Below are 26,224 nucleotides of genomic sequence, written 5' to 3'. Positions count from 1 at the left end.
TCTCCAATCACTTGGCATCATCCTCATTCATAAATGCTTGTTCTCTAAACATTTATTAACCAAGCAACTTGTAACTCCCTAAAGTTTAGTAGATATCTTCCGAGACCTAAAATTTTACTATTATTTATTATGATATTCTAGAACATTTTTTTACCAAAATTCCTGTTATATATTTCTCATATAAGCATTATCAGTATTCTTAGTTGCTTTCATCTTTAAGCAATTATTTTATTATATTCTTCTTGTTAATAAGACCTGAGAGAGTCCAAGAAAAACATGAATATAGAAGCTAACTTTAGAATATAAAGACTTTTGTTTGAGTAGATCTATAACTGAATGCATGAACTAGTTGTAGTAGATCTAGTAGTGTGATTGTAACAATGGGGGATCAAGTAATTATAAGGAGTGAAAAATTTAGATATTTTGGGTCTATTGTTCAAAGTGATAGTTATATGGATGGTAATGTTATTAGTATAATTCAAGTTGGATGGATGAAATGGAGGAATGTATCGGGTCTATTGTTTGATGGAAAAGTACCATTTAGACTTTAAGGAAAATTTTATAAGATGGTGGTAGGACCTGCAATGCTTTATGGAGCAGAATGTTAACCTGTAATAGAGAAGCAAAAAATTAAGTTAAGTGTTATTGAGATGAAAATGCTCAACTGGATGGGTGGTTTTACACTTAGAGACAAAATGAGAAACAAATATAAACATGAAAGGGTTGGAGTAGCTCCAATGACAGACAATATTAGAGAGAGCCGCCTTAGATGTTTTGGTTACATTAAACATCAACCATTTGATGGCCCAATTAGGAGAGTAGATATTTTAGATTTGACTTATATTAAGAAATGTAGAGGTATACCTAAAAAAGGCTTGTTCATGTTGTATAAATAATGATCTTTAAAATTAAATGAAAATATGACACTCAATAGGACACAATGGAGAAAAAGAGTTCATGTAATCAACCCCACATAGTGGGATAAAGGCTTGTTGTTGATGATGGAAGTCTTTTGGCCTCCAATCCATTCTGCTTGGCAATTTAATGTATCTTCTTTTCTCCTTATTTAGTCTAATCTATTATAAAAATCATCAAAAGTTATATCTTTTGCTTTGCACATTACATTTTTTTTAAGAAATAATTAGCATTCACATAATTAATATGAGGCTCAACGGTATTTATCTTTTGTTATTTTTAAAAACATGTTTTTTTTTTTAGATACTCTTTGTAACTCCTCAATCCACGACCAAATCCTCCTTGGTATATGATTTATTTCTAAACTCTTTTAAAACCTCCAAAACAATCATCATAAACAAACCAATCATCTTCAAGTCTAGCTCAACTAAGAACATTCATATTTGTCCCTTTTGGCAACCTATCTTAGATGATTGATAAATTTTCATCTTTCAACCTCCACCACCTTATCACAAAAAAATTATTTCTTTTGAACTTTTTTCTTTATATGTGAAAGATATAAATCCATAACGACTACGCTATATTGCATGATCAAACTCTATCTTGGAATTACCTTCAATCTTTATAAAAATATTTTTCTTTTTTTATAAACAAAAGAAAATTCCATTTGTGATTCGGTGGTATCAAGTTTAAAAAAAATTAAATGTTCCCCAAGTTTCTTAAAGTATGCATTCATCATTACAAGATCTTGTGCAACTGCATAATCAAATATAAGGTTTCTTTTTGCAATTCATTGATATATTCCAAGAACATATGAAGTCTAGAACACATCCAAATCACCCTTAAAAAATATCCTTTTGTCCTAAGTGTATGTTATAACAAATCATCCAACTTTATCCCAAATTAATTTTTCAGGCATCTTCTAGCACAACTTGAGGAGCAAAAGAACCAACGACATATATAATATATACACTAATAATTGGCTAAATGGCAATCAAATTATCAATAACCACATTCACTTTGACAATTTTGTGTTCAACTTGATCCACTAGTACCTCAACCCTATTTCTATTGATTTCCCAAATATCAATAGATGTTTTCTTTTCCTAACTAGCTCTTGCAAAAAAGCAAAACTTTTGCTTCTTTTAATCATTATGCCAATCATCTTGGGAATTAAAGCCTTAAATTTCATGTAGCAAATCAAATCTTTATTGTCCATTCTTGAGACAGACAATAGAAGTTTAAAAAATATGAAATTCGCACACCAAAATCACCGGAACAAGGAAAATTGTGAAATTTGCACACCAAAACACCAAATTCAAAAATACAAAACGAACGGAAAGTCACACTGTGCAATGAGCGACTTCAACAGACTCGTGGTCGAGTATGGGAGAATAATTCGGAAGAGACAGAATAAGAAAAACATAAATCGTCTAACAAGCTCCTCCAAATGAAGCAGTTCAGCACAAACTACTACCTGGAAAAGCCTGCCCTGCATTATTATGACAAGGTAATGAATCCCAACCCTCAGAAGGCTTTGATTAAATCATCCGCAAAGTAAAAAAAAAAAAAATCGGCCATGGACGCATATAATAGAAAGATTTTCGGCAGCATACACAAAATCTCCCCATCAAATACATTCAAACAAGATAATTATAAAAGCTGAGACAAAGAAATAGAGCCGATCACCCCAAAAAGAAAAGAGATACAGCATTGAATCCCCCTAGAAAAGCAGAAATCTGAGCAAATATAAATATAGTTCAAAGAATTCAAAAACGTACCTTTTCATCTGAAGATTAGAGGAAGATTTTAAAGGATGTGGAACGGATAAGCGTCCCGTTGAGAATCGAAAGGCTGAAAATCGGCCCAATGGGCGCCCGTAGAATTGTTCGCCCAACTTTGAATGCCCTAGCACGGTGCATGCTGGCAAATTATTCTATCAGGAGTCCACATAGAGGGACGTTTAGACGCTTGGCTTTCACGGCCGCTGAAATCGCCGAAAATAAAAAAGGAAAATGCGCGCTTGGCCCAGCCCGGCCAGACCCGAATGTTTACCTGTAAAAGCTTGGCTTCATATTTGTTTTTGTGGCGCCCTGCTGAATAAGAATTGCTCCATTGGTTTAGGGTTTAAAGCTTCGATGGACTTCTCGCCGAATGACGACATGCTCAACGTCTTGCAACCATCATTTTTGTTGGACTTGAAAGATGAAGTGAGTTTAGCTAAAACTTGAAAGATTTTAGTTGTGTTTAACTCAAACTTGCTTCTTTGTTGTTTATTTGGTTCGCTTCTTTGTTGTTTGCTTGGTCCGATAATGGTGTTATTTTTATAATGTATGTTATTTTTATTTCTTTAGGGTTTAGTGAGATTGAAGCTAGGTTTAACTTTTGCACTGATGTTGTTTAATGGTAAAAGTTTAGTGTTTTTTCGCATGCAGACTTGCTAGGCTAGACTGTGTTATTGTGGTGTTACGCTGGGTTTTACTGTGTTAGTGTGGTGTTATGCTGGGTTACTGTTGCATTTTTCTGGATTCAGAGTTACTTTTTGTCAATGTGGTATAATAGTGGTTCTGTTCAAGTTTAAATGGTATTGGTAATATGGTGTATTTTTTGTCATTGTTGTTGTGTTATTGAACTATTTTGTTGTGTTCTTGTTAGTCTTAGTGGTGGTACTGATAAGTTTTTCTTCTGTGTTTGGTTGGTTGTTGTTGTGGTGTTATTTCTTAGTTTTTTAATGGTGTTGTATGGTATCAGTGAACTGTTATTATTATGAATGTCAAGTTATACTGTTTTATTCTACTATTATTTTGTTGTTTAGTCGGGGTTACGCTGTGTTATTCTTTGTTGATAATGGACTTAATTTGTGGAAATGTGCAGTCATATGAGCAGAGAATTATTTGCATTGATCCAATTGTAGAGAAGTTTCTTAGCACCACCGTCCACAGTGAGTAAGAAGCTTATGAAACCTATTGTGTCTATGCACACCATGTAGGTTTCAGTGTTTGAAAGGACCACAGTAGTTATTGGCCAAATTCGAAGAAAAGGAAGACCAAAGATTTCCTTTTGCGAAAAAGCTGGTCACAAGAAGGAGGCTAACCTCATGAATACTGTAAAGTATAGAAAGTTAGACATGATGATTGGCTGTCAAGCTATGGTTCGCTATGCAGTTGACCTTGAAGGCAATTAGACGGTAAAGAAATTCATTGAAAGTCGCAACCATCCCTTGGTTGAATGTTGTGATAAGCATATTCTTCGTTCCAGTAGAAAGATAACCGACTTAAATGCAGATGTCCTGAGATCAATGATAGGATCAAGGATCTGAGTAACGAATGCATATAACTTCATTGCTACGTAGGTTGGGGGAGTGGAGAATTTGGAATGCACGAAGAGAGATGCGTTCAATTTCATTCAAAGAGAAAGAAAAGAAAAAATTGAACAAGGAAATGTCAATGCTCTAATACAATTGTTCATGGGGAGGCAAGCCGACGATAGCATATATGCATGGGATTTTCAAACTGATGGGTTTGGTAGATTAACAAGTTTTTTTTTGGTGTGATGGGTTAGCTAGGCTGGATTATGATTGTTTTGGGGATGTAATCATTTTTATACAAGCTACATATTAAATAAGTATAACTTATGCTGCGCTCCCTTTGTGGAGGCAAAATGTTCTGTTTGGGGTTGACTTCTTGTCCGAGGAAACTATTTATTCAAAGCTTTTATAAGAATAATGGGAGGCAAGCATCCATTAAGTATTTTAACTAATCAGGACCAAGTAATGGCAAGGGATATTGAAGAATGTCTCCTACAAACACGACATAGACTGTGTCAATGACATATCTACAAAAAAATTACTTCAAAAGTGCATTGTGGGGTTTCTCTCAAGAGCGTTACCGGTCTTTTTTTATAAATGCATGAGTAAATGTGATTCGGAGGAGGAGTTCAAAGAAACTTGTTCCTTAATGATGTTAGTGGGTCGCATATACAATAACGTGTGAATTCATGAGATGTACAAAATCAGACACAAATGGTTCACTGTCTTTAATAAAAAAATATTTGGAATGAGAGTCATATCAACTCAAAGAAGTGAGTCAACCAATAATATATGTCATGGTGTTTCGAAGCCCACAAGCTCGCTGACATATTGTTTTATCGACCTTGAAAATATAATGAAATCATGGCGCAAGAACGAGAAGGACGAAGATTTAAAATGTAGTCAATCTATCACTACGCCGATGGTTAGAGTCAACTCAGTTTTGAGGCAAGCTTCCTCATTGTATACGAGGAAGCTTTAATCAATATTCGAGCAAGAGCTGCTTACTGGGTTATGTGGACTCACACTTGAATTCTCCACAGATAGTGTGCCAAAAATTATATACGCAAATTCGATAATGATGGCACATCCAAGACATGAGTTGTGAATTTTGACAGTGTTAACTTCTATGTCACTTGTAGTTGTAGGATGTTTGAAATGAAGGGGTTGTTGTGTTCACTACATGTTCGTAATGTCGTTAAAATAAATATCATTCCTGAAAAATATTTGTTATTGAGATGGTCTAATCATGCAAAAAGAGAAATCTATAATAGGTTTGAATACAAACATCTAAGGGAGTCCCAACTGATGGTTATTTTTTCAAGTGGCCCCCTATTCCGTTCACAATCTCAAAATTTTGCATGCCAACTATTCAATAAAGCATAAGGAGACGAATTTACCGAGCACATGCTATGGGAAACAATTAAAAAGCTATCTGTAGATATTGACAAAGCAAAAGCTGGAGAAACACCTATTGTTAGGAGAAAAGCAAAGAAGAAAAAACAATCAAATATTGAATGTAATGTGGCTAACCCAACAAAGAGGAGGTCAAAATGTGTTTCTACTTCTAGGACGAAAGAATATTGGAAGAAAAATAAGAGATCCAAAAGTATATTTCTCTACATTAAATGAATTGCTTCGATCTAAGTTTTATTTCCCTTATCTAAACATAAGCTCTTCTTACAGGAAAAGACCTTGAAGAATCAACAAGACGGGAACCTATTATTCCATCTGATCCAATGATGCCTAACAGTCTAAGTTAGATATAAAAATGAAATCTAACATGTTTTTCATTAGAGAGTTTTTTAAATTTATTTTTTTTAAGTGTTTTCTTTACAACATGACAGGATTTTTTTTCCTCGCTAAGATCATCTCAAACATTCACCGAACTATTGATGGATTCCATAACTCAGCTCTGATGTATTACAAATCAAAGTATTTGTGTTACAGCTTTGATAATTATGGTGTTGTTTATGTTACTGATGTAATACGTTGGTTATGGTGTTGTTAATGTTACAAAATTAATTTTTAAGCAAATACATGTGAAAATCATTCATATTGCACATTAACAATACACATACATTCTTATAACCGTCCAATAGACGTCGATAACAACTTAATAACACATTGATAACACCTTAGCAACACATCTATAACATCTTAAGAACACAACAAATATCGAAAATAACACTATTATCAATACCTCACCATGTGTTAGGTCGGCCTAATGTTGTCCGAATATTATTTCTGCATTACTTTCATCCGTGGTCGTGTTACTTTTCTTTCTATATGTGTTATTTTGTCGTTGTGCCACGTTGTGTAAGCCTTCCGCGTCAGTTAAAGCCGGTGTAACGCGTTGGGAATATTCTTCCTGCGTTATTTATTTTGTGGTTGCAGTATTCTTCATTACCGCTGCGTTATTTTCACATTCTTCTGTGTTATTAATATAATCGGCGAGATTAAATCGCGCATAACGTGATCTGAATGTTCTGTCTACGTTATTCCCCATTTCTCCTATGTTATTTAGACATTCTACTGCATTATTTATCATTATCGTTGTGTTATTTGTCATTCAAGTTGCATTATTTATCATTTAAATGAGTAATAAGAAGCATGTTACGTGCTTAGAATATTCCCTAAGCATTATTTTGGCTTTCCCGTGTGTTATTTAGTCATTTTATTGCGTTATTATGTCTTCGCTAATGCATTATTCAGCCATTCAATTGGTATATATCACGCGTAATGTGATCCGAATATTCTGCCCGTGTTATTCCGCCTTCACCTGCGTTATTTAAACATTCTACTGTGTTTTTTATCATTATCGCTATGTTATTTCTCATTCCAGCAGCATTATTTATCTTTTAAAGGAGTATAAGAAGCGTGTTACGTTCTTAGAATATTCCCTAAGCGTTATTTTGGCTTACCCTTGCGTTATTTAGCCATTCAATTGTGTTATTATGCCTTCCCTAATGCATTATTTAGTCATTGAATTGGTATATATCACGCGTAACGTGATCTGAATATTTTGCCTGTTTTATTCCGCCTTCTCACTACATTATTTAAGTATTATACTGCGTTATTTATCATTACCGCTATGTTATTTCCCATTTCCACTGTGTTATTATGCCTTCCCACTATGTTATTTTGTCTTCCCACTGCGTTATTTCCTATTTCCACCGTGTTATTTCTCATTTTCACGGTGTTATTTCCCATTTCAACTGTGTTATTATGTATATAAATAAAAATCACAGCTTATAAAGCACAGTTCAACATCAGATATGCATATAAATAAACTTGTCTTGCCAGATAAATTAAAATCACACCTTATATGCATATAAATACTTATATGCATATAAATAAAAATCATAAAAATCATAACTCTTACTCTATACATTATTCCTCTTACTATATACAAAGCAGAGTTTGACAAACATATCTTTAGCAAAATTAAAAAACACAGTTCAACATCAGATGCAATATCTTCCAGGCGAATATTTAAGATTTTTTGCGAGCCCACATGCAAATCGCATATGCGAACTGCGCCCTAAATTGTACCATAGATCTTGCCAGTTTGAGTGTTGTTTCTATTCAATTGTACCCACTTGTACCAAGGCTTTCATATACTTACAAACAAACATGCGGCAGTCGTGGCTGTTACTTTGGGTTGGAACATTTCAAGGACATGACATTTCTCATTTCTTTATGTCGGTCCGAAAACTCCTTCAGTATCATTGGCAAAATGTTCGATCTGTAAAGGTAGTCAATGAGTGAGCCATATATAAAACATTAGCATTATTGTTTGCAATAAAAATACTGAATTTCATATGTACATCGTGTCGAATCGACTTACAAGTTCTACAACTACCGCTTTATGCATCGGGTTAGGCAGTGAGTCATATATTTTTCATTTTCTTTCTCTCAACTCCCTTACTAACAAAATCCAATGTTGAATATCAATTATAGGAATTAAAATGAGGTCATTATCTTTAACTGCTTCCTTCGTAATGCTTTCAGTAAATCCTGCCGTAGAAGATTTTACCATCTTTAACATCTTCAAATAAAGAAAAACAGTAAGCACAATTTAATCAGTCTACAAAGGAAGAGAAGATTTCACAACAATTGAATAAATTAAACATTTAGAATTACCATATACAGTGGGGACACATATATGTATTTCTTGTACATTTCAGGTGACCATTTCCTTCTTTCAGCCAACATAGAGGCAAAGATATTTACATGTTCATTCCCGAACCACCGATTCATTAATATATCCTCAAGTGCACCACGCTCTAGAACGTCTGTTTCCCTGCTTAGGATGATATCATGTATGCATCGTTAACAGAGAATATGCATCGTTAACAGAGAATATAACAGAGAATATTTGTTACAATCTAACGATGAAATAGAATATTTTTGTTACAATCTAACAAAGAATGTTTAAGCTGACAATACATCTATCTATTACATCATGCATTTCAATTGGAAGCACTGATCTAGTAGGATAATCAAGTGGAAGTGTTGGACCCGCAACACGACCCGCAACACGAGGCTACAACCGAGGCTACAACAGAATTGAAGATCCTTAACATATCAATGTATTTCCAATATATGATTAAGTGTAACCATAAATAATTAATATTACCACTATAGCGTATGCATATGGATTCGTGCTCTGGCTTGGCACATCTATCTCTTCTAGATTGGGATTTTATTTATCATCAATAAATATTAGTGAATCTCTTGTCATTCCTGCAGAGCTATCTGGACTATGTAGATCTTCTCCTCCTGCTGGCTCTCCAACTGGACTATGCACATCTTCTCCTATTGTTGGCTCTACAACTAGACTATATACATATTATCCTACTACTGGCTCTTCAATTGGACTAGGTACATCTTCTACAACTGGAGTGCTAGAAGGATCTAAACGAGACGACGCGCGAAGAGCCTGCAAAACAAAATTAATTTTTCCCGAAACAAAAAAAAAACAATGACATATTATTCGATAGATATTTGAATAGAAATTGTTGTTTACTATATGAGTCAGCGACTCTAGAACACTATTCACTGATAGTTCAACCTCTTCCAAATCTTCATGAAATGTCGCATCACCAATTATTCTTTCCGGAGACTCTCTTATTTTATCATCTCGATCTTTAGTTTGTACAGTTATACTGCCTTGATGTGGCTCAGCAAAAACAAAAATTTTCTTTCTTCTCTTCAGTTGGTATGTGAACTCAGGTGAACCGACAGCCCTCCTCCTTCTTTAGGTGAACTTAACACTTCGAGCAGAGGATTTGTGTGTTCCCGTTGGTTGTGCATCAACTTCCTTATTTGCTTTGGTTCTTTGCAATCATTCAACCATAGCAATTAAGTTTTGTAATGACTCCCCAACATAAGTCATTTGTTGACTCATTCTATTCATGGTTTCATGCACTATAAGAGTAGGCTTTTCTTAACATTTAAATAGGTCGATTATTATTCTGAATTCTTTATTAGTTGTTGTATGCATCTCTTCTGGGGTGATCTCGCTGGAAAAAAAATGGCCCCATGCTATGGGATAATGGTAAAGATGTTCTGATAGCTGTTTCCAGATGTTGGACAACACTAACAGGGCTAGGTAGTCCCTCTTCCGGGTTGGACAATAAGTGTTGCTCACCCTCTTGCAAATAGATGAAGGAATCGTTAACTTGCAGCACAATAAAAAATGTCTATAATGAATTCCAAATCAATGAAATGAATGACTAAGTTAAACATTCAAATTTTTCATGAAGTAAATGTTTCACCTTTGCACGACCAAGATTTCTGAATGCCTCATGAATCTCTACTGCAGTGCAACCATGATTTGTTGGCTACCTTAGCATGCAAGGCCTAACCTCCGGAACATGAGGAGCAAACACAGAGGTGTGCTTGTAAAACCATAGTTGTGGATGTCTCATATCAGAAAGAGGAATGTAAAAACATATAAAACTGCATCTGAATGAATATTATTGTTTGTAAACAACATATTACTTACAGTTAAAATAAAAACAAAACCCTGGATGTATCCCATTGACTGATTTCATCTTAATTTGGCAGCGACGATGCTAACTTGATCGAGGATGAAGTCACGAATTGCAACGTGCCAGTTATAAGTAGAAAATAACTGTACATCTTCACAAAAGGAAAGAAGTCCCGTGGAGACGCTAAAATTGCTGAAGGAAAAAAATAAATTTGTTAGTATAAACTCCAAAAATAACTGTTCAAAGTGAGTGGAAGAACCTCCTTCAAAAAACTTCATCAGTTAGTCCTTTATTTGTTTGGCATCCACACCAGACGAGGGGGTTTTCCTCTATACAACTGCCTCCCCTCTGTTATGCATACCTAATATCAACGCCAAGTGGTCAGGATGGAATTTTACTTCTTTCCCACCCATTCTGAAGACCATCCTTTCCTTATCCCAACATCTCAAATTTTGTAATGTCAACACATTGTCCTGTGGGTATGGAGGCATATCAAAGAAGTGGAAGACATGCATTTCTTTCAACGAATTCACTGTCTCCTCTGATACAAGATGTCTGATAGAATCCAAAGCACCCCTTACTACAGATGGACGACAATTACAGTTGAATGTCCTTGCGTTCATTAACCTACAAAAGAAAAAAATTAAAATAAGTTCCATAAAAGACATTTTGAAAGAAATACAATACATATAACACCATGAAAGTCATGAGTTACACCCAAAATCAAAGCAACACAGCTCATATACAATTATATTACACAACACAACAACTAAAATAACACCAACTAAAATAACACCAGTTATATAACACCTAAAGCAAAGCCAAACAACACATATACATATAGCACGCACTAACACAAAAATAACACCATCAATATTCAAATGTGTTATTTAGTTATTAATGAGTTTCTACGCATATAACACCAAAACAGCCTTTAGTAACACCAAATATAAAAGCAATACAACACATATACGAATTTCTGACACATAAGCAAAGGATAATGGGTGTCATGCACTCAATAACATCCATTTACACAATCATAACACACCCTAAACAACCACTATGTGGTTCACTGCCATTTCACACATTAGTAACGCCTAAAAACAAAGCCCTGAACCACATATACAACTTTAATACACCATATGAATAAAACATATGTATTATTAACCAGAATAACATACAATAACACAACAATAACACAACAACAACACATCATTAAGATAGAAAACACAACATTCACGTGACTATAACACAGAGATATCACTTCTATAACACATCAATCACAAATGGATAATATAATAGTAACACAAGCAAATCAAAACTGAACGCTAACTCAGCAATAACACAAGGGATGTTCATCAATAATACAAGGGACACTCAGCAATAACACAAGGGATACAATACCTCGATGACTTTGGAGCACTCATCTTCTCTTCGGTTTGCTTGCGACCCTTACCCTTCATTTTTTGCAAATATGAAACCCTAAACCTCTAAACTTGAAACGAAGAAATGACTTTCCTGCTCTACTGCGAACAATGACCATCGTCTTCCGAACGAACAATGACAATGCTCTGGAAACCCTAGCTCCGAAATCTAAGAGACGAAACGTCGAAATAGGGAAGCTGCTCTCGAAACGATGCTCTTTCAACACTTTGCGCTCTTTTTTAACGCAAAAGCACTTTTTAGTAATGTTCTCGGGTTAAGGTCGGACCAAGCCGCAATTTTTTTTTTAACCGGAATTTTCATATGGGCCCACTATGCCACGTGTCACCATATTATTTGTCTTTGAATGTTCCTCTGCGTCAGGACACCTGACCAAATACACGCTCGTATATGCTACACTATCAATTATTCCACCGCTGTCCAATTTAAAAAATAAAAAATAAATGGGTCCACTAAATTATATCTTTGCTGTAATGAACGATGGATATCGAACACCATATTTATTTATGCATACGGTGTTCGTGTGGAATAATTTTTCATACTACACAGATACGATATATAATTGGTCTATTATTGTAATTATACTGCTTAAATATGTAAAGCACATGATATTATAATATTATATGTTAAAAACTAAATATATGAATAAATTAATAAAATAAATATATATGATAAATAATTTTTTTAATTCCTTAAAATTTTTAAAATTGTTTAAATTTAATTAATATACTAAATTTAATTGGAGAAGAAATTGTTTGGCATTGCATATTATTTTCTGATATCGTTCTCCATAAAAAAAAATTAATAGCATAAAACTCCAAACCTAACATTGTCTTTCTCCAAATGTTCTTTTCAATAATCAGTTTTCAGTGCAAATTGCTCGAAGAATCTTCAATCATTTTCATGCCTAATTATAAATCATTGATTCAGTGGCATTATTATATCCTTGATTCACTGGTATTATCATAGAAGTGTCAAATCAAATCCATGGGTTGGGTTTGGGCATGACTCGACACGAAACTATTTAATCCGAATCAAAATTGAATATTAAAAGAGTCAGAATGTCTAAACAGAACACGAGAATACAACCCGTTTAACATAATAAATAAAAATTTGTGTCAAAATCGAGTCAATTTTGAGCCAAATTTGGGTCTAATTCATGTTGACGCGTTGATTTCGAGCCAATTTAAAATTATTGGATCAATTGCAGGTTATTTTTTGATTGAAAATTTAAATCATGCACCACGGGTCCACTGATATTACCCGCACCTAACATATGCCGATGTGGATATGCTTCCTTCGATGAAGTTGAATATATTATTATTATTATAATTGTAATTAAATTCACGTGTAAAAATCTTTCCGGAAAAGCATAAATCATTAAGAGCATTCGTGGGCCCCATGTCTTTGCTGACAAGCCAGAGCAGAACGTTCGCTCTACCTACCAGTCAACGAACGCTCCCTTCCGATTTTCCCGTTTCCACTCTAATCGCAGAAATTACAGCTAAAAACGTTTAAATTTCAATTTGTTAAAACATTGATATTTTTCTATATCTAATTCTAATTCCTTTTCCGGCGAGGGGGGGTTTAAAAAAAAAAAAAAAAAAAAAAAAAAAAAAAAAATCCTCGTTCGCGAACAGCTCATGTTTTGCTTCATAAGTAGTTCGTGTTCAGCTCATTCGTTATATAAAGGATCCAAACACAAACAAGTTTTTAAAGCTCGAATTATAAACAAGCTAAACTCGGATAGCTCTTTGTTTGCTTGTGCTCGGCTCGTTTTTAGTCGTTTTAGCTCGAAATATATATATGTATATATATATATATCTAAATTTAAATCATAATTGCTTGTGTGGTAATGTGATTATGTTTTTTTTTTCATACATTTGGTTCAGGTTCAAATCCAACACTCTACATCTATTTTTTCAGTTTAATTTTAACAAGCTAATTTCGAACCGAATACAAACACAAACACAAATATTTAAATCGAGTTGAACACAAACACAATGTTCATGAGCCAGTTTCGAGCACGAGCCGATTTCAAACCCGTAAAATTTCGAACGAACCAAACACGAGATCGTTTATAACCCTATTTTCAGGAGATTTAAATACATAGCATCCAAAATAATCAAAATAAATTTCATTATTGTAAATATTGAAGTTTAAATACGGTATATGTAGTTTGATTGTTTTTAAGTACCACATAATATTAATTTATTTTTAGCATCTAATACATAAATTAAATTTTAAGGATGATTAAATATTAATAAAAAATTCATTTTTTTTAAATATATATTATATATAAAATAATATTATATAAATGGCAAGAACCCTTCCCAGAGTTGGAAGTTGGCGCCATCAGTCCTGAAACGTATCTTGTATTAAAGCGCTGCAGGAGGAATTTCATCTAGGGTTAGGGTTTGTCGAAGATGATTCTGGTGGCAATTCTTGCGCAGCTGCTTGAGGAGTGCACGGCACTTGTGGCTAGGGTTCTAGAGCATTTTCTTAACGAGGCCCCCTTCCTGCGCCGCTTGCGCTTCTTTATTTTGCGGAGTTTATCCTTCACCTCCATGCCTCGCCGGAACCCCGCGGCGTCGGCTCAATGAATCTCTTGCCGTATCGGTGTAAATATGATCTATCTCCCGCTTCTCTTTTGTTTACTGTTTTTAAATTTTACTTTTGCAGATTTAGGCCTATCGAATTTTGTGTGATTTGGATCTGTTGTTGTTATAAATTTTGTAATAGCTCTGTAATGAGGTTTTTCTGGAGATTTGATATTCTTCAGCAACTAATAAGATGGCCTTTAATGTGCATGTTTTAATCTGAGATTCTTAGCCGTCTGTTTACATTTGACTTAGCATCTAAACAAAAGCAAGAAATAATTTGATAAAAAATCGTGATCATGCTAGTGGATAAAGCCATTAATATCATCGATTGATTTACATGCAATAATTCTGAGCCGTTTCCTCAAAGACTTGATTTGATTCTGGAAGAAGATTAACTGAAATAAGTCAGGAAGACTTGAGACTAGTCATACAGTGCAAGTGCCGGTTTTTTTTTTTTTTTGTCTGTAGTTAATAGTGTAGGTACAGCAGCTGAATAAGATGGGTGGTCCTTTGGAAGTGCGTAAAATCTGTCATTTTTACAATGATGAAAAATGGGAAGCTGTCTGGAGAGTGTGTGATGGGTATTCCATGTTACAAAGTGATATGCTACCAACAAATTTTAATCAGCCAGCATGAATTTCAGTGTAATTTTTTGAACAAGAGACATTCAAATTTCGATTAAAAGTCATCCGGAGCTCCGATTTCAGCAAAATTATAGTCAAACTGATCAGCTCGAACTACTATTGGAGGATTTTCGAAGGCATTTGAAAGGTCAAACGGATGGCAAATCTAGCAAGTTTATAATCGGATCGAAGGAGTGTCCTCTTTTGATTCTTCAATTTCTTCTCTCTCAACTTCAATTTCTTTTTGAACCCTACCTTCCACCTCTTTTCCACTTCTAAGTTGAACGACTTTTACCTGCTCTTTATTATGTTCTTTTGGATTTGATTTAGTATTACTAGAAAGTGTTCCTTGGGATCTATTAGAGCCTCACCCCTCACATGAAAGGAGGAGGCTTAAGAGAGAGCTTGAGGTTTTGAGAAGGAGCTCAGGTCCAAGATCATCCTCACCATCGTCGATCGCCGTCTACCACCACTGACCGTCGACAACGACCGCCGACCTCTGTCGACCACTGTCGGCCACCATCAGCCACCGCCGTTGACCCCCGTTGATCACCGCTGACCTCCGTCAACCACCACTTACTAGATATCATTAGTCGACGTTGTAACGTGGAAAGCTAGTAACCCTTTCTCTTCTATGGGACAAGGGGCATCTGTAATCATCAACTTATAGTGGATTTTTACAACTGGGTCAGACCCCGTGGTTTTTCAATTTTTACGGGTTTTCCACGTAAAACTTCTGGTGTGATCACAGCTCAATTCATTTTTATCTGAGTGTATGTTGAATCCTCGTGCAACGCTAAGACGATAATCGATTACTCTACTGCCACGAATTTTCTAGCACACATCACAAAGCATTATGGTGCATGAGATGTTTAAGGTTTTCTTTATCCATTTCCCTCGTTCGTGGAAAAATAAAAAGAAGATGATCAAAAAAGAACAAAATTTAGATGTAGATGGAAGATATTTTTTTATTTTAGGAGTTAAGATATTTGTAAAATAAATTTATAAAAAAAATTAAAGTCTTTACATGATTAGTCTTTTTTTGTTATTAAAAAGAAATGGATGTCCTGTATTTTCCTTACAATTATTGTACATTCTTATTATAAATGAATACACAAAATCACATTTTTTTTTCTTTTCTGAATTTATTTCTGTTCAAGATGAGGATGACTTTTGGTTGCTTACAAAAGCTACAGTATACGAAAGTATATGACAGTTTTATTGCTATTTCAAATAAGATTTAACTTAGGGGGTGTTTGGTAGCATACTTATTATCGGATTTTGTCATGAATTTAACTTAAACTTAAAGCCTGCCAAACACTGAAAAAAAAAAAAATCCAATACACTCATTAAATCAAATTTTATCTTGTTCTGTTACTTTTTTCTCGATTGTGAAACATATTTATCCCGTCTTCGCGCGAGCTCCTCTGGTCATTTGTGTAATCCGGATTTATCATATCACATAAATCCTATTAATGGTAAATTTGATGTGCAGCCAAACACCGCCTTAATATGTACGCTTTGGCGGATGAGAGAATTAAGATTAATAATTTAGCAAATCCGGTTCACTCATAATGATGATTTAATTAACCTGATTTAGATAAATATGTGTGCAGATTTAGTCTTTCAATTTTTATTTATATTTTGCAAAGTTGAGAACAACTGGATAATGAATGCAAATAATCAAATTTGACCTAGGTGGTCTGGATCATTGAATATGTAAATTATTTTACTTTGACGAAAGCTGATCACATTTGCATCTGGCATTAAAATATGCAGTGTTGGCTGGACTTTGACAAATGATAAACACATTGATATCAGGTATGAAAATTTGCTTTATGGAATGGACTTGAGGTCTTCTATCGAATGTTTATTGTTATTTGATGTTGTAACTATTTTATGGCCCTTTAATCTTTTTGCAAAGGTGAGGGGATACATTCTTCTCTCTAGTGCTCCCATTTTTTATATGTTCAGACAAAGATTTAAGAAAATTATGATTTGTAGGGTTTTTGTTGTTTTTTGTGAAGCATGTTCTTCTTAAAAAAACAACCGCCGTAGCAGAAGGTGAAGGTGGAACCAGAATTCCACATATGAACTAGAATTATTTGTTGTCATAAGAGCATTAAAACATTGGGAGCGCTATCTTTTTCATCAAGAATTCATTTTATTTAGTGATCATCGATCTCTGCAATTTTACCAAAGTCAGAAAACATTGAATCGAATAAACATGCGATATATAGTCTTTTTACAAAAAGTTTAGTTTTATTCTAACACAAAAATCTGAAATGACTAACAAAGTTGTTGATGCTTTGAGTAGACGAGCCAACCTCCTAGTGTCCCTGCAAACTAGTATCACTGGTATGGAATCTATCAAAGGTTTATATGTGGATGATTCAGATTTGCTAAACCGTGGAACAAATGCAATTCAGGTTAGCCAATTATAGATTTTTCTCTCCAAAAGGGTTATTTATTTAAAGGAAATCAGCTATGTATACCAAATACCTCACTGAGAATGCGGCTAATTCGAGAACTCCAAGGTGGTGGTCTAGCAGCTCACATTGGAAGAGATAAAACCTTATCATTTATTGCAAGCTCGCTTCTTTTTGCCTAAGCTCTAACGGGATGCATCAAGATATGTGGAATGTTGTCATAAATGCCAAACTTACAAAGGATCATCACAAAACATTGGTCTATACAACCCGTTACCAATTCCAGATTCAATTTGAGAAGTCTTAAGTCTTGATTTTGTTTTGGGGCTGCCGAAAATAAACCATGGGATGGATTTTTGTGATGGTGATTGTAGATAATTTTTTCCAAAATGTCACATTTTTTTGCTTGCAAGAAAACATTTGACGCACTTAATGTGGCGAGAATCTTTTTCAAAGACATAGTTCGATTGCATGGCATACCTCAAAGCTTGATCTCTGACTGTGATTTCTAATCCGTGAGCTATTTTTGGAGAGAACTTTTGAAGTAATTTCAAATCAATCTCAAGTTGAGTTTTGCTTATCATCCACAAACCGATGGCCAAACGGAGGTCACCAATAGAACACTTGCAAATATGATTAGATATCTGGTGGGAAAACAAACAAAGAGATGGGATGAAGCCTTAAGTTAATTCTATGGTGAACCATTCTACGAGTCGGGCTCAATTTGACATTGTTTATACTAAGGCTCCCAACCATATAGTTGATTTGGCTATTATACCAAAACCAAACCATAAAGCTGCTAGTCAGTTAGCAATCGGCTTCACTACCGTGCTTCAAGACGTTCATCGAAAGCTTATCGCCAATGTTGCAAAGTACAAGTCACAAGCTGATAAACACTGCAAGCATAAAGAATTTAATGTAAGAGATTTGATTATGGTTCATCTGCGCAAAGAGCTCTTTCAAGTCGGCATTATTCTAAATTGAAACCAAGAAATTTGGGTCTTTTCCTATCTCTGCTAAAACAAATGATAATGCCTATGTTATTCGACTGTCACTGTTAAATATATGGAGTTTGTGACTTATGTACCTCACCTATCGCGTCTCACATACCTCTCTCCCACCTATCTCTCTCCACCTACCTCTCTCCCTCTTCTTTAAATAACCTATTTCGGCCTGTCATAATTGCTAAGCCAATTCCTCTTCAAAGCTAAGAGAGAGAAAGGAAGAGAGAAAGAGAAAGTGAGTTTTTTCTTATAAACTTGGAGACCCTCGACGGTGTAATTTCTTGAAGTACTAAAATCCTCTGCAACTCCGTGAACGTAGGCAAATTAGCCGAACCACGTAAATCTGTGTTATTTTCTGGTTTGCAATTTTTCGATCCGATTTTTTCACTTTATTGCCGTTGTTTTTTTATAACAATTGGTATCAAAGTCATGATTTTGAATCTAAGGAAAAACGATGGGCAAGAACAAAATGAAGGTTTCAGAGATCGAGAAGTTTGATGACATGAATTTTGATTACTGGACGATGCAGATAGAGGACTACCTCTATGAGAAGAAATTTCAGCTTCCATTACTGGGAAAACAACCGAAAAAGATGGACGAGGCGGAATGAAATCTGTTGGATTGACAGGTTCTGAGGGTTATTCGATTGACCCTGTCGAGATCCGTTGCCCACAACGTCATCAAGTAAAGACTACTGCAGATCTCATGATGACTTTTTCAGGTTTATATGAAAAGCCATCGATGAATAACAATGTGCATTTGATGAAAAAGTTATTCAACATGAAGATGACGGAATGTGTGTCTGTTATTCAACACCTGAATGATTTCAATACTATCACAAATCAATTGTCGTCTATTGAAATTTATTTTAATAATGAGATACGTGCGCTGATATTATTGGTACCATTGCCAAATAACTTGGAAGCCATGAAGATGACCATGAAGATGACAGTTAGCCAGTTAGCAGTTCTGCAGGTAAATTCAAACTAAAATATGATGATATTCGTGATTTGATTTTAACTGAGGATGTGCGCATAAAATATTCTGACTAGACCTCAAATTCGAGTTCGGCACTGATTGTTGATTACAGAGGGAAATCACAGAACAAAAACTTAAACAGAGGAAGATCAAAATCAAAGTTCGGTCAGCAGGTAACCTGCTGAAATTTTGGCAAGACTGACCACATAAAAATGAACTGCATGTGTTTTCGTTCTTTTTTCTCTTTTATTTTAGAAGGAGTCGTCAGCCCGTCGATCGTCGTATACTTTTCTTTTCCGAATAAATCTCTCTTTCGGGTCATATAGATGGCCTGAAGAAGAGAGGAACCTGACATACGACAAAACTTCAGATAAGAGAAAACACAAAACGTGGAGAGCTTACGTGCGGTAAATCTCGCAATGATAGGTTAAGAATGCCCACACAAACAAGATCGGGCGAAAGCACCTTAAACCGATATCCGCAAAAGAATACCTACGTAGGATATCTATAACCAAAGATTCAGGTGTAGGTGTCTGTTCTCGGGCCATGAGTGCTCCTAAGGGGGCGCATCCCACTTAGTTAATTAAATCTTGGGGGTTGCCCAAGAAAACTCTTGATCCAAAGGGGTTTTACTTACCTGAAAAATGACAACTAGCACAGACTCTTCAAGGGAGGTTATCTCCCAGAGGGAATGTCCTGATGCTTCAAAGCTCTCGCTAAGCCACAGGGCGAGAAGTGAGTCTCTCGTAGTCCCCATATGGATAGCGTACTCATCAGCATACAGAACCTATGAAATAACCGTATAATCCTAATATATCATCCCAACGGGAAGTCCCGATACGTCAAAGCACATCCGAACCGTAAGGGCAGAGGACAAATCGTCGTATCCCAAACGGACGACAACTCATCAGTCATCAGGCCGTCGGGATGATTCCGATGAAGCCAAAAGAAGAGATAAGGCTCAACGGAGGTGGTCAAAAAGTAGGGAAGAGTGGTCCTAAGAGGTAGAGGTAACTGGGTCGGGGCACCACATACCCGTCATCCCAAGCCACTAGGACCCTAGATTTACCTGGTCGTGATGGCAGTCGACCCAACACAACCTGGGATCCCCGGTCAGCAATCCGTGATTGCGTCGTCCACGGGAACCCCGCTAGTCCTAAGGTCAAAGGAACGAAACTCTATCCTATGACTATCGGCTGGAACTTCAAGATGTGAGACTTATACCCGTCGAAGTGGCGAGGTGCCTCAGGACAGAAAAGAAAGTGGAGGTTCAGCTACAAAGCTGGAAACGCTCCCAACAAAAGGACTTATACCTCGTCTGGGTCGGGGAGCCTTCTAACACCCTAGGCGCACTAGACAACCACTTATAAAAGGTATGTTGGGTCAGTCAAATTGAAGAAGCACGAGGGCTCCTCCTCGGGACATGCAAATATGAATGCAGTTATCTAGAGCGGTCCTTAAGTATTGTGGATGCCCCATTAATATATGCAAGAAAGTAAATGTTGCAATTTTTAAATCCTGAATATTTTAATCCTAAACTTTAATTATTTTGAATATTTTATTTAAAATTTTTAAGTTGAAAATTTTGGATTTTAAGTCCTAAAGAGCCTATATTATATCGTGAAATCTCAGATAAACCACAGAAAGAAACGAGGAAAACATATGCAAGTGCATTCATGCAACATGATGCAAAAAACAAAAAATAAGCCAAATTAAAATAATAAACAGGTCGGTGCCGTTGGGTCGGCAACATATCCCAGAAAATAAAAGGGGTACATCAATATAAAATGTAGAATTAAGATACGGGGCACGAGCATCTGCTCCTGGTCTCCTCCACGTGGTTCCCGCGCTAAATGTCTCGGAATCCGTGCCCGTATTTTATTTTTGCTACAAGACTCTTCTAGAATCTAAAAAGTACATAGGAAAGTAAAAGACTCAATCTTGCATGAAAACAAGTGTCAGCGGGAAAGCCACATGCAAATAACGTATCATGAGTCATGCCTTAAAATTGGGGGAGCTAATAGCACCTGCAAGCAAAAGGGTCAGAAATCATTACTTGCTCCCCCGACAACAGTATTTGTGTGTGTTCATAAATAGACATGACTCCCTGCAGAAAAACACCCTAACATATTATCACACATATGCAGCATACAGTCACACCACAAACACAATGCAAAATAAAGATACCTAGCTAGGGCAATCAATCGAACAGAGAACAATAGTCATGCATCAAAAAGACTAACTAGCACTCTAAATCCTAGCCTAGCACACCATCTAACGAAAAGTGCGTCAACCTAGTATCTAAGTGCGGGGTAAGTCTGGTATAGTATGACTTTGATAGGGTTGCCATACCGACCCCATTCTAATGATCCAATAGATTTAAAAGGTGTCACGAAAGGAGGTGACACAAGTTAGATTCATTGGATTCTTAGCACAGTCATACTTCTAGCAAATTTTTTCCCCTTGAGAATTAGCAGAAGTACAAGAATTCTAATGAGGCGATATTGATATGATACTATTTGAAGAAGAACTCTTTTTTTTAGGGCATGAAAATCTGAACTTGCAAATATCGACCACATCTCTGGCGAGCACAAGAATATGAACAACTCACATACAGTACACATATTGTTATTGGTAAATCAGTTAGCGAAGTGCATAGAAGAAATATCCTCCATGGCGGTTGATCTTTCTTAGCAACATTGAGTATTGTGGATACTCGAGAAGAACGGAGGGAGGCAGACAATCCTTAATTAAAGTGTGGAGATTTTGCAACATTTCCAACTGAGGTATTAGCTTTTAAAGAGGAGAATATAAAGTTGTGGTCTCAACGTACATGCAAAGAATTTCGTCAACGCTTCTGCAAAGGATTTACCGATCATACTGTTGAGCTGCAACTGATCTTGAGGGCATGCCTTTTATTCAGGTTTCTAGATCCCCCTTGACTCAAAAGAGGGGTTCGAAGTGAAAGTGATTTGTAGAACTGTACTCTTGATGTTGAGGAGGAAGATTGGCGTTGATTAATACTATGTTTGTATGTCTGCTCTGTGGTTTTACACTAGCATTTTTGTGCAGTGTGATGGTTTTTTTAGAAATATTTGAATTTGCTCAAAAGTTTATCTCATATTTCTTATCCTCATGTGGGAAGGAGGGTGTTTGTAGTTCTCTTTAGGCTCTAATTTTTTTTCTGTATCGGATGAAAATTCATTTGGCGAGAGTTTAGGGGACATGGGTAATCAACATTTGTGCTCGTGATGATAAAGCTTTGGTTTTGTCTGCTGTTGACGATATTTATTGGATGATTTAGATTTGAAGAAGATAAAGACCTATGCTTCTATGAACTGGCTCCAATTTTCCATTGAAAAAAAATTAATTGACTTATTAGACAAATTGAGTTTGGCGGCAATTAAGGCTCGTGTTCGTATGACATTGATGCAATTTGCCTTTAAAAATGTATCAACAAACCCATATAACATTCTAGCTTTGGAGTTAGCATGGCCTATGTTTCTACGTTATGGCTCTAGTTCACCCTTAAAAAAGTATTAACTGGCCCGCTGGATGGCCTGTGTTCAAAGATGATATTGACCCATGTTTATCATAAATCATATTTAAAGTAGTAGCTTCAAATCAATATTTAAATTAATTTTCATTTTATTTTCCACTAAAATTTATTTTAAGTATAGTTATATATTGATAAGCTTTGTCCAATTTAAGGGTGTAAATGAGTCAAATTTGAGAGAGCCCTGAGCTTGTTCGTGTTTGGTTCATTCAATTTTTTAATTTTATTTTTCCAAAATAGGTTTATGGGTGAAATGTCTCGTGAATATTATGTTCATATCAGGCTTGATTTGAATTCGTTTTTTACTCCAAATTAGCACCAATGACTTGAAAAATACGAAAATTTAATATTTGTTTAAAAAAACATAAAAAAATCAATAGGTAAATATTTTAATATTATTATTTAATTATTTGTAGCCAAAACAAATGTTCTATTGTGTTTGGCCCATTTAAAAATCGAGCTCAAAAAAGTTGTTTTTAGCTCGCAAGCTTATTGAACGAATAGAACATGAATTACTTGGTAAGCCTTAGATTAGTTATTCCCAAACTAACAAGAATAGGACTTGCAGAATCACTGAAGTGTTCAACCATGCAGCCTTATGAAAGCACAGTATCCCTATTACTAATCGACAGTTCATATCTTATCACTCTTACTGGAGACAACAAATGAGTGTCGGCCGGCAGGAAATGAAGATCATCTATAAACAAAGACATGTTTGTCAACTCAAATGCACCTCCATTATTTTCTTCTATGACCCTTGGTGATAAACATGAAAGCAGTTCTTTTGAAAGAGGATAATTTTGTAATATAATGGATTTAGGCCACATTGCTACTAAAGCATCTACAAGTTTTGGTTTAATATTATTGAACAAAAGAACATATTAGAAGTTTCAAAACCTACTTGAAGAGAGCAGCCCACACCTGGCCAGTTTTCTGCATACTGGTTTCCGATGCCCGCCGAATGCGGCATAAAACAGTCCCAGCCATTTTAGTCAGTAACCACTAAAAACTGATTAAATAATAGAATAATCAAATTCTATAAATATTAATGTGTGGCTTGCAAACATATCAGCAATGCAGGCTTCCTGATCCAATTATAATATGGTTGATTCACGTTCTGCCTCAAATAATATGTTCAAGAGCATACAATGGAAGCAAACTTGATGCCTTATTACAACAGTCTAGCCATCTTTACATGCAAGGAAGGACTAAGGAAGTATTTCATAGTGCATGGGATTTTTTCCCTCAATGTTATGTTTATTGATATTAACAAATGATAGAAGGTTATGTAATGATATAAATAAAAAGGTTAGGATCCCCTCTAATATATTTTGCTTTCATTCCATCATGACATTGGATGTCATAAGAGAATGAAGACAGTGTGTATGATCATCTTAATTCTATGAAGCGATAGATTAGAGAGAAAAATTAGAATACTTGAATATTTTTCAATAAGAAAAAAATCAAGTGCAATATTTTTCGTGCATCGTGTCTTTTAATTTTTCTTACAAGTGATTTCATGAATTAGATCCTCACTTTCATTATAATTTAGGGAAAATTACACAATTCTCATGAATTTACTTATCTCACAACTAAAGTTTCATTTTTACACACATAGCACTTTATCTATCGATAAAAAGATAGATTTAATTATTAAAAAGTGATAATTAGTGATATTTTTCATATGGTACTTGTAAATATGAAAGTTTTGATGTGAGGTGGATAAATTCATAAGAATTGGGTGGTATGTATGTAAATGTCCCTATAATTTATTATTTTACATATTTTAAGGTTGACTTGAACGTGTCAACTTTGATAAACATTCAATGTCCTCTTGGACGAAGTAGTCCATGACGACTTGTGAGGATCATTCAATCATATCAAGTCAACGATCTCGTACGACTAAGTACACCAATAACTTAACCATGATATGCCGGAATGATTAAACTATGTGATCCCTATTGGTTTAGTCACCATTTCCCCGGCCCACCATCCACTTTAAGCCAAGGATGATAAATTTTCCAAATCAATAACATAGTTGTTGTTAGTATATGCTCGAGTTTAAACACTTAACACCCTAAATGGCTAACCTTAATCAAATGTGCTCTCATAATCAAGAGTAGTAACTAACCATAGGGGATTGCGCCAATGAGAGATCTTAAAAGCAGATCAAATTGATCATAAGAGTGTTTTTCAAAAAACACAACTTTTTAGAAAAAAAAAAATCCAACGCGCTACGAAATGCTTCCATAGTCCTTTTTTGCAAGTGAAGATGGCTAGACTGCTGCTATAACAAATCCAACTTGCCTCCATTGTGTGCCCTTGTTGAACATATTACCAGTAGCAGAATGTGAATCTTCCATATTATAATTGAATCAGGAAGGCTGGATTGTTGATATTTTTGCAGACCACACACTAAAATAGACAGCATTTTTATTATTGTGTTAATTAATCAAATGAGAATAAGCATCAGCGATTCTTCACTTTCATGGAGCTGCGCTTTTATGAAACTGCATAGTTGAAATCCTATGGCTTCTGCAAGCCCTACTCTTGTTAGGAATCGCAGCCGTCTTGCTGAGGAGGGTGATGGAAAAACAAGAGGCTACATCTTTCTTTAGTTATCTTTATGATGTGAAGACAATCATATCTATATAAAGGCAAAATAAAAGGGAAATAAGGAAAGAATTAAGAAGAAAAATGTATTTCTTAATGAGGATATTTTATAATAAGAAATGCTTTTATTATCTACTATAAATATTAATCACATGTGATAATATTATTATGGTAACATAATAATTTTAACATCTTCTCTACAATCTAATTTATTATTTACAAAAAATTCACTATAAAAATTCGTGTCATGTCTGAGATACATCGGATATGGACAGACACGCGACACTTGTTGGATAAGCTAACAAGCTGTCTAATTTTTAAAAAAAAAATTTGACAAACATGTCGGTAAAAGTTAAAATTGATTTTGATAATATCAAAATGTATGATAAGATATTTGATTTTGATGATTTATACTATACCACATGGCAATATTTATTTTTATTATGCATTATTCTAAAAAAAAAAAATTATGAACATATTTCATTAATATTTTTTAAATTTTGATTGCGTATTATTTATTTTTTTATACCTAATATTTTTTTTAAAAAAAATATTTTTTACCTAATATCTTGATTTATGAAAAATATTTTTTTATTCTTAAATATCATCATTTTCAACTTTCTATTTATTTATTTCATATTTATTTAATTTATGGCATAATATAAATTATTTTAAATTCTTTATCAGTAGCTCTTATAAGCTCTACCTAGGTCGTTTGAGACCACTGCTTGAAGCTCTTGATTCCTTGATGCTA

General features: G+C 34.9%; 1 protein-coding gene across 5 annotated transcripts; it reads left to right on the top strand.

Annotated features, from left to right (window-relative positions):
- The first annotated feature begins 14,020 nt into the window (after positions 1-14,020).
- Positions 14,021-24,131, top strand: LOC110017840. Of its 5 annotated transcripts, none has more exons than XR_002293293.1 (3): positions 14,021-14,285; positions 16,670-16,711; positions 23,426-24,131. XR_002293293.1 is itself a non-coding variant. In XM_020714968.1 (2 exons), exon 1 carries the CDS (start codon positions 14,091-14,093, stop codon positions 14,265-14,267), a length of 177 nt encoding a protein of 58 aa, XP_020570627.1. In that variant the 5' UTR covers positions 14,021-14,090; the 3' UTR covers positions 14,268-14,285; positions 23,426-24,131. The 5 variants fall into 5 exon arrangements, 3 of the variants coding, with proteins under 3 accessions (XP_020570627.1, XP_020570628.1, XP_020570626.1); XR_002293294.1 differs by lacking the exon at positions 23,426-24,131 and adding an exon at positions 17,208-18,459; XM_020714968.1 differs by lacking the exon at positions 16,670-16,711.
- Positions 24,132-26,224: the final 2,093 nt, after the last annotated feature.

Source organism: Phalaenopsis equestris, unplaced genomic scaffold (assembly GCF_001263595.1).
Source record: "Phalaenopsis equestris unplaced genomic scaffold, ASM126359v1 Scaffold000002, whole genome shotgun sequence".
NCBI lineage: Eukaryota > Viridiplantae > Streptophyta > Magnoliopsida > Asparagales > Orchidaceae > Phalaenopsis > Phalaenopsis equestris.
Note: the sequence above shows the minus strand (reverse complement) of the source record. Positions and strands in the feature narration are given on the sequence as shown.

What these genes read in the sequence shown, in the direction of transcription:
- LOC110017840 (XM_020714968.1), top strand. Translation starts at nt 14,091, where the DNA reads ATGATTCTGGTGGCAATTCTTGCGCAGCTGCTTGAGGAGTGCACGGCA.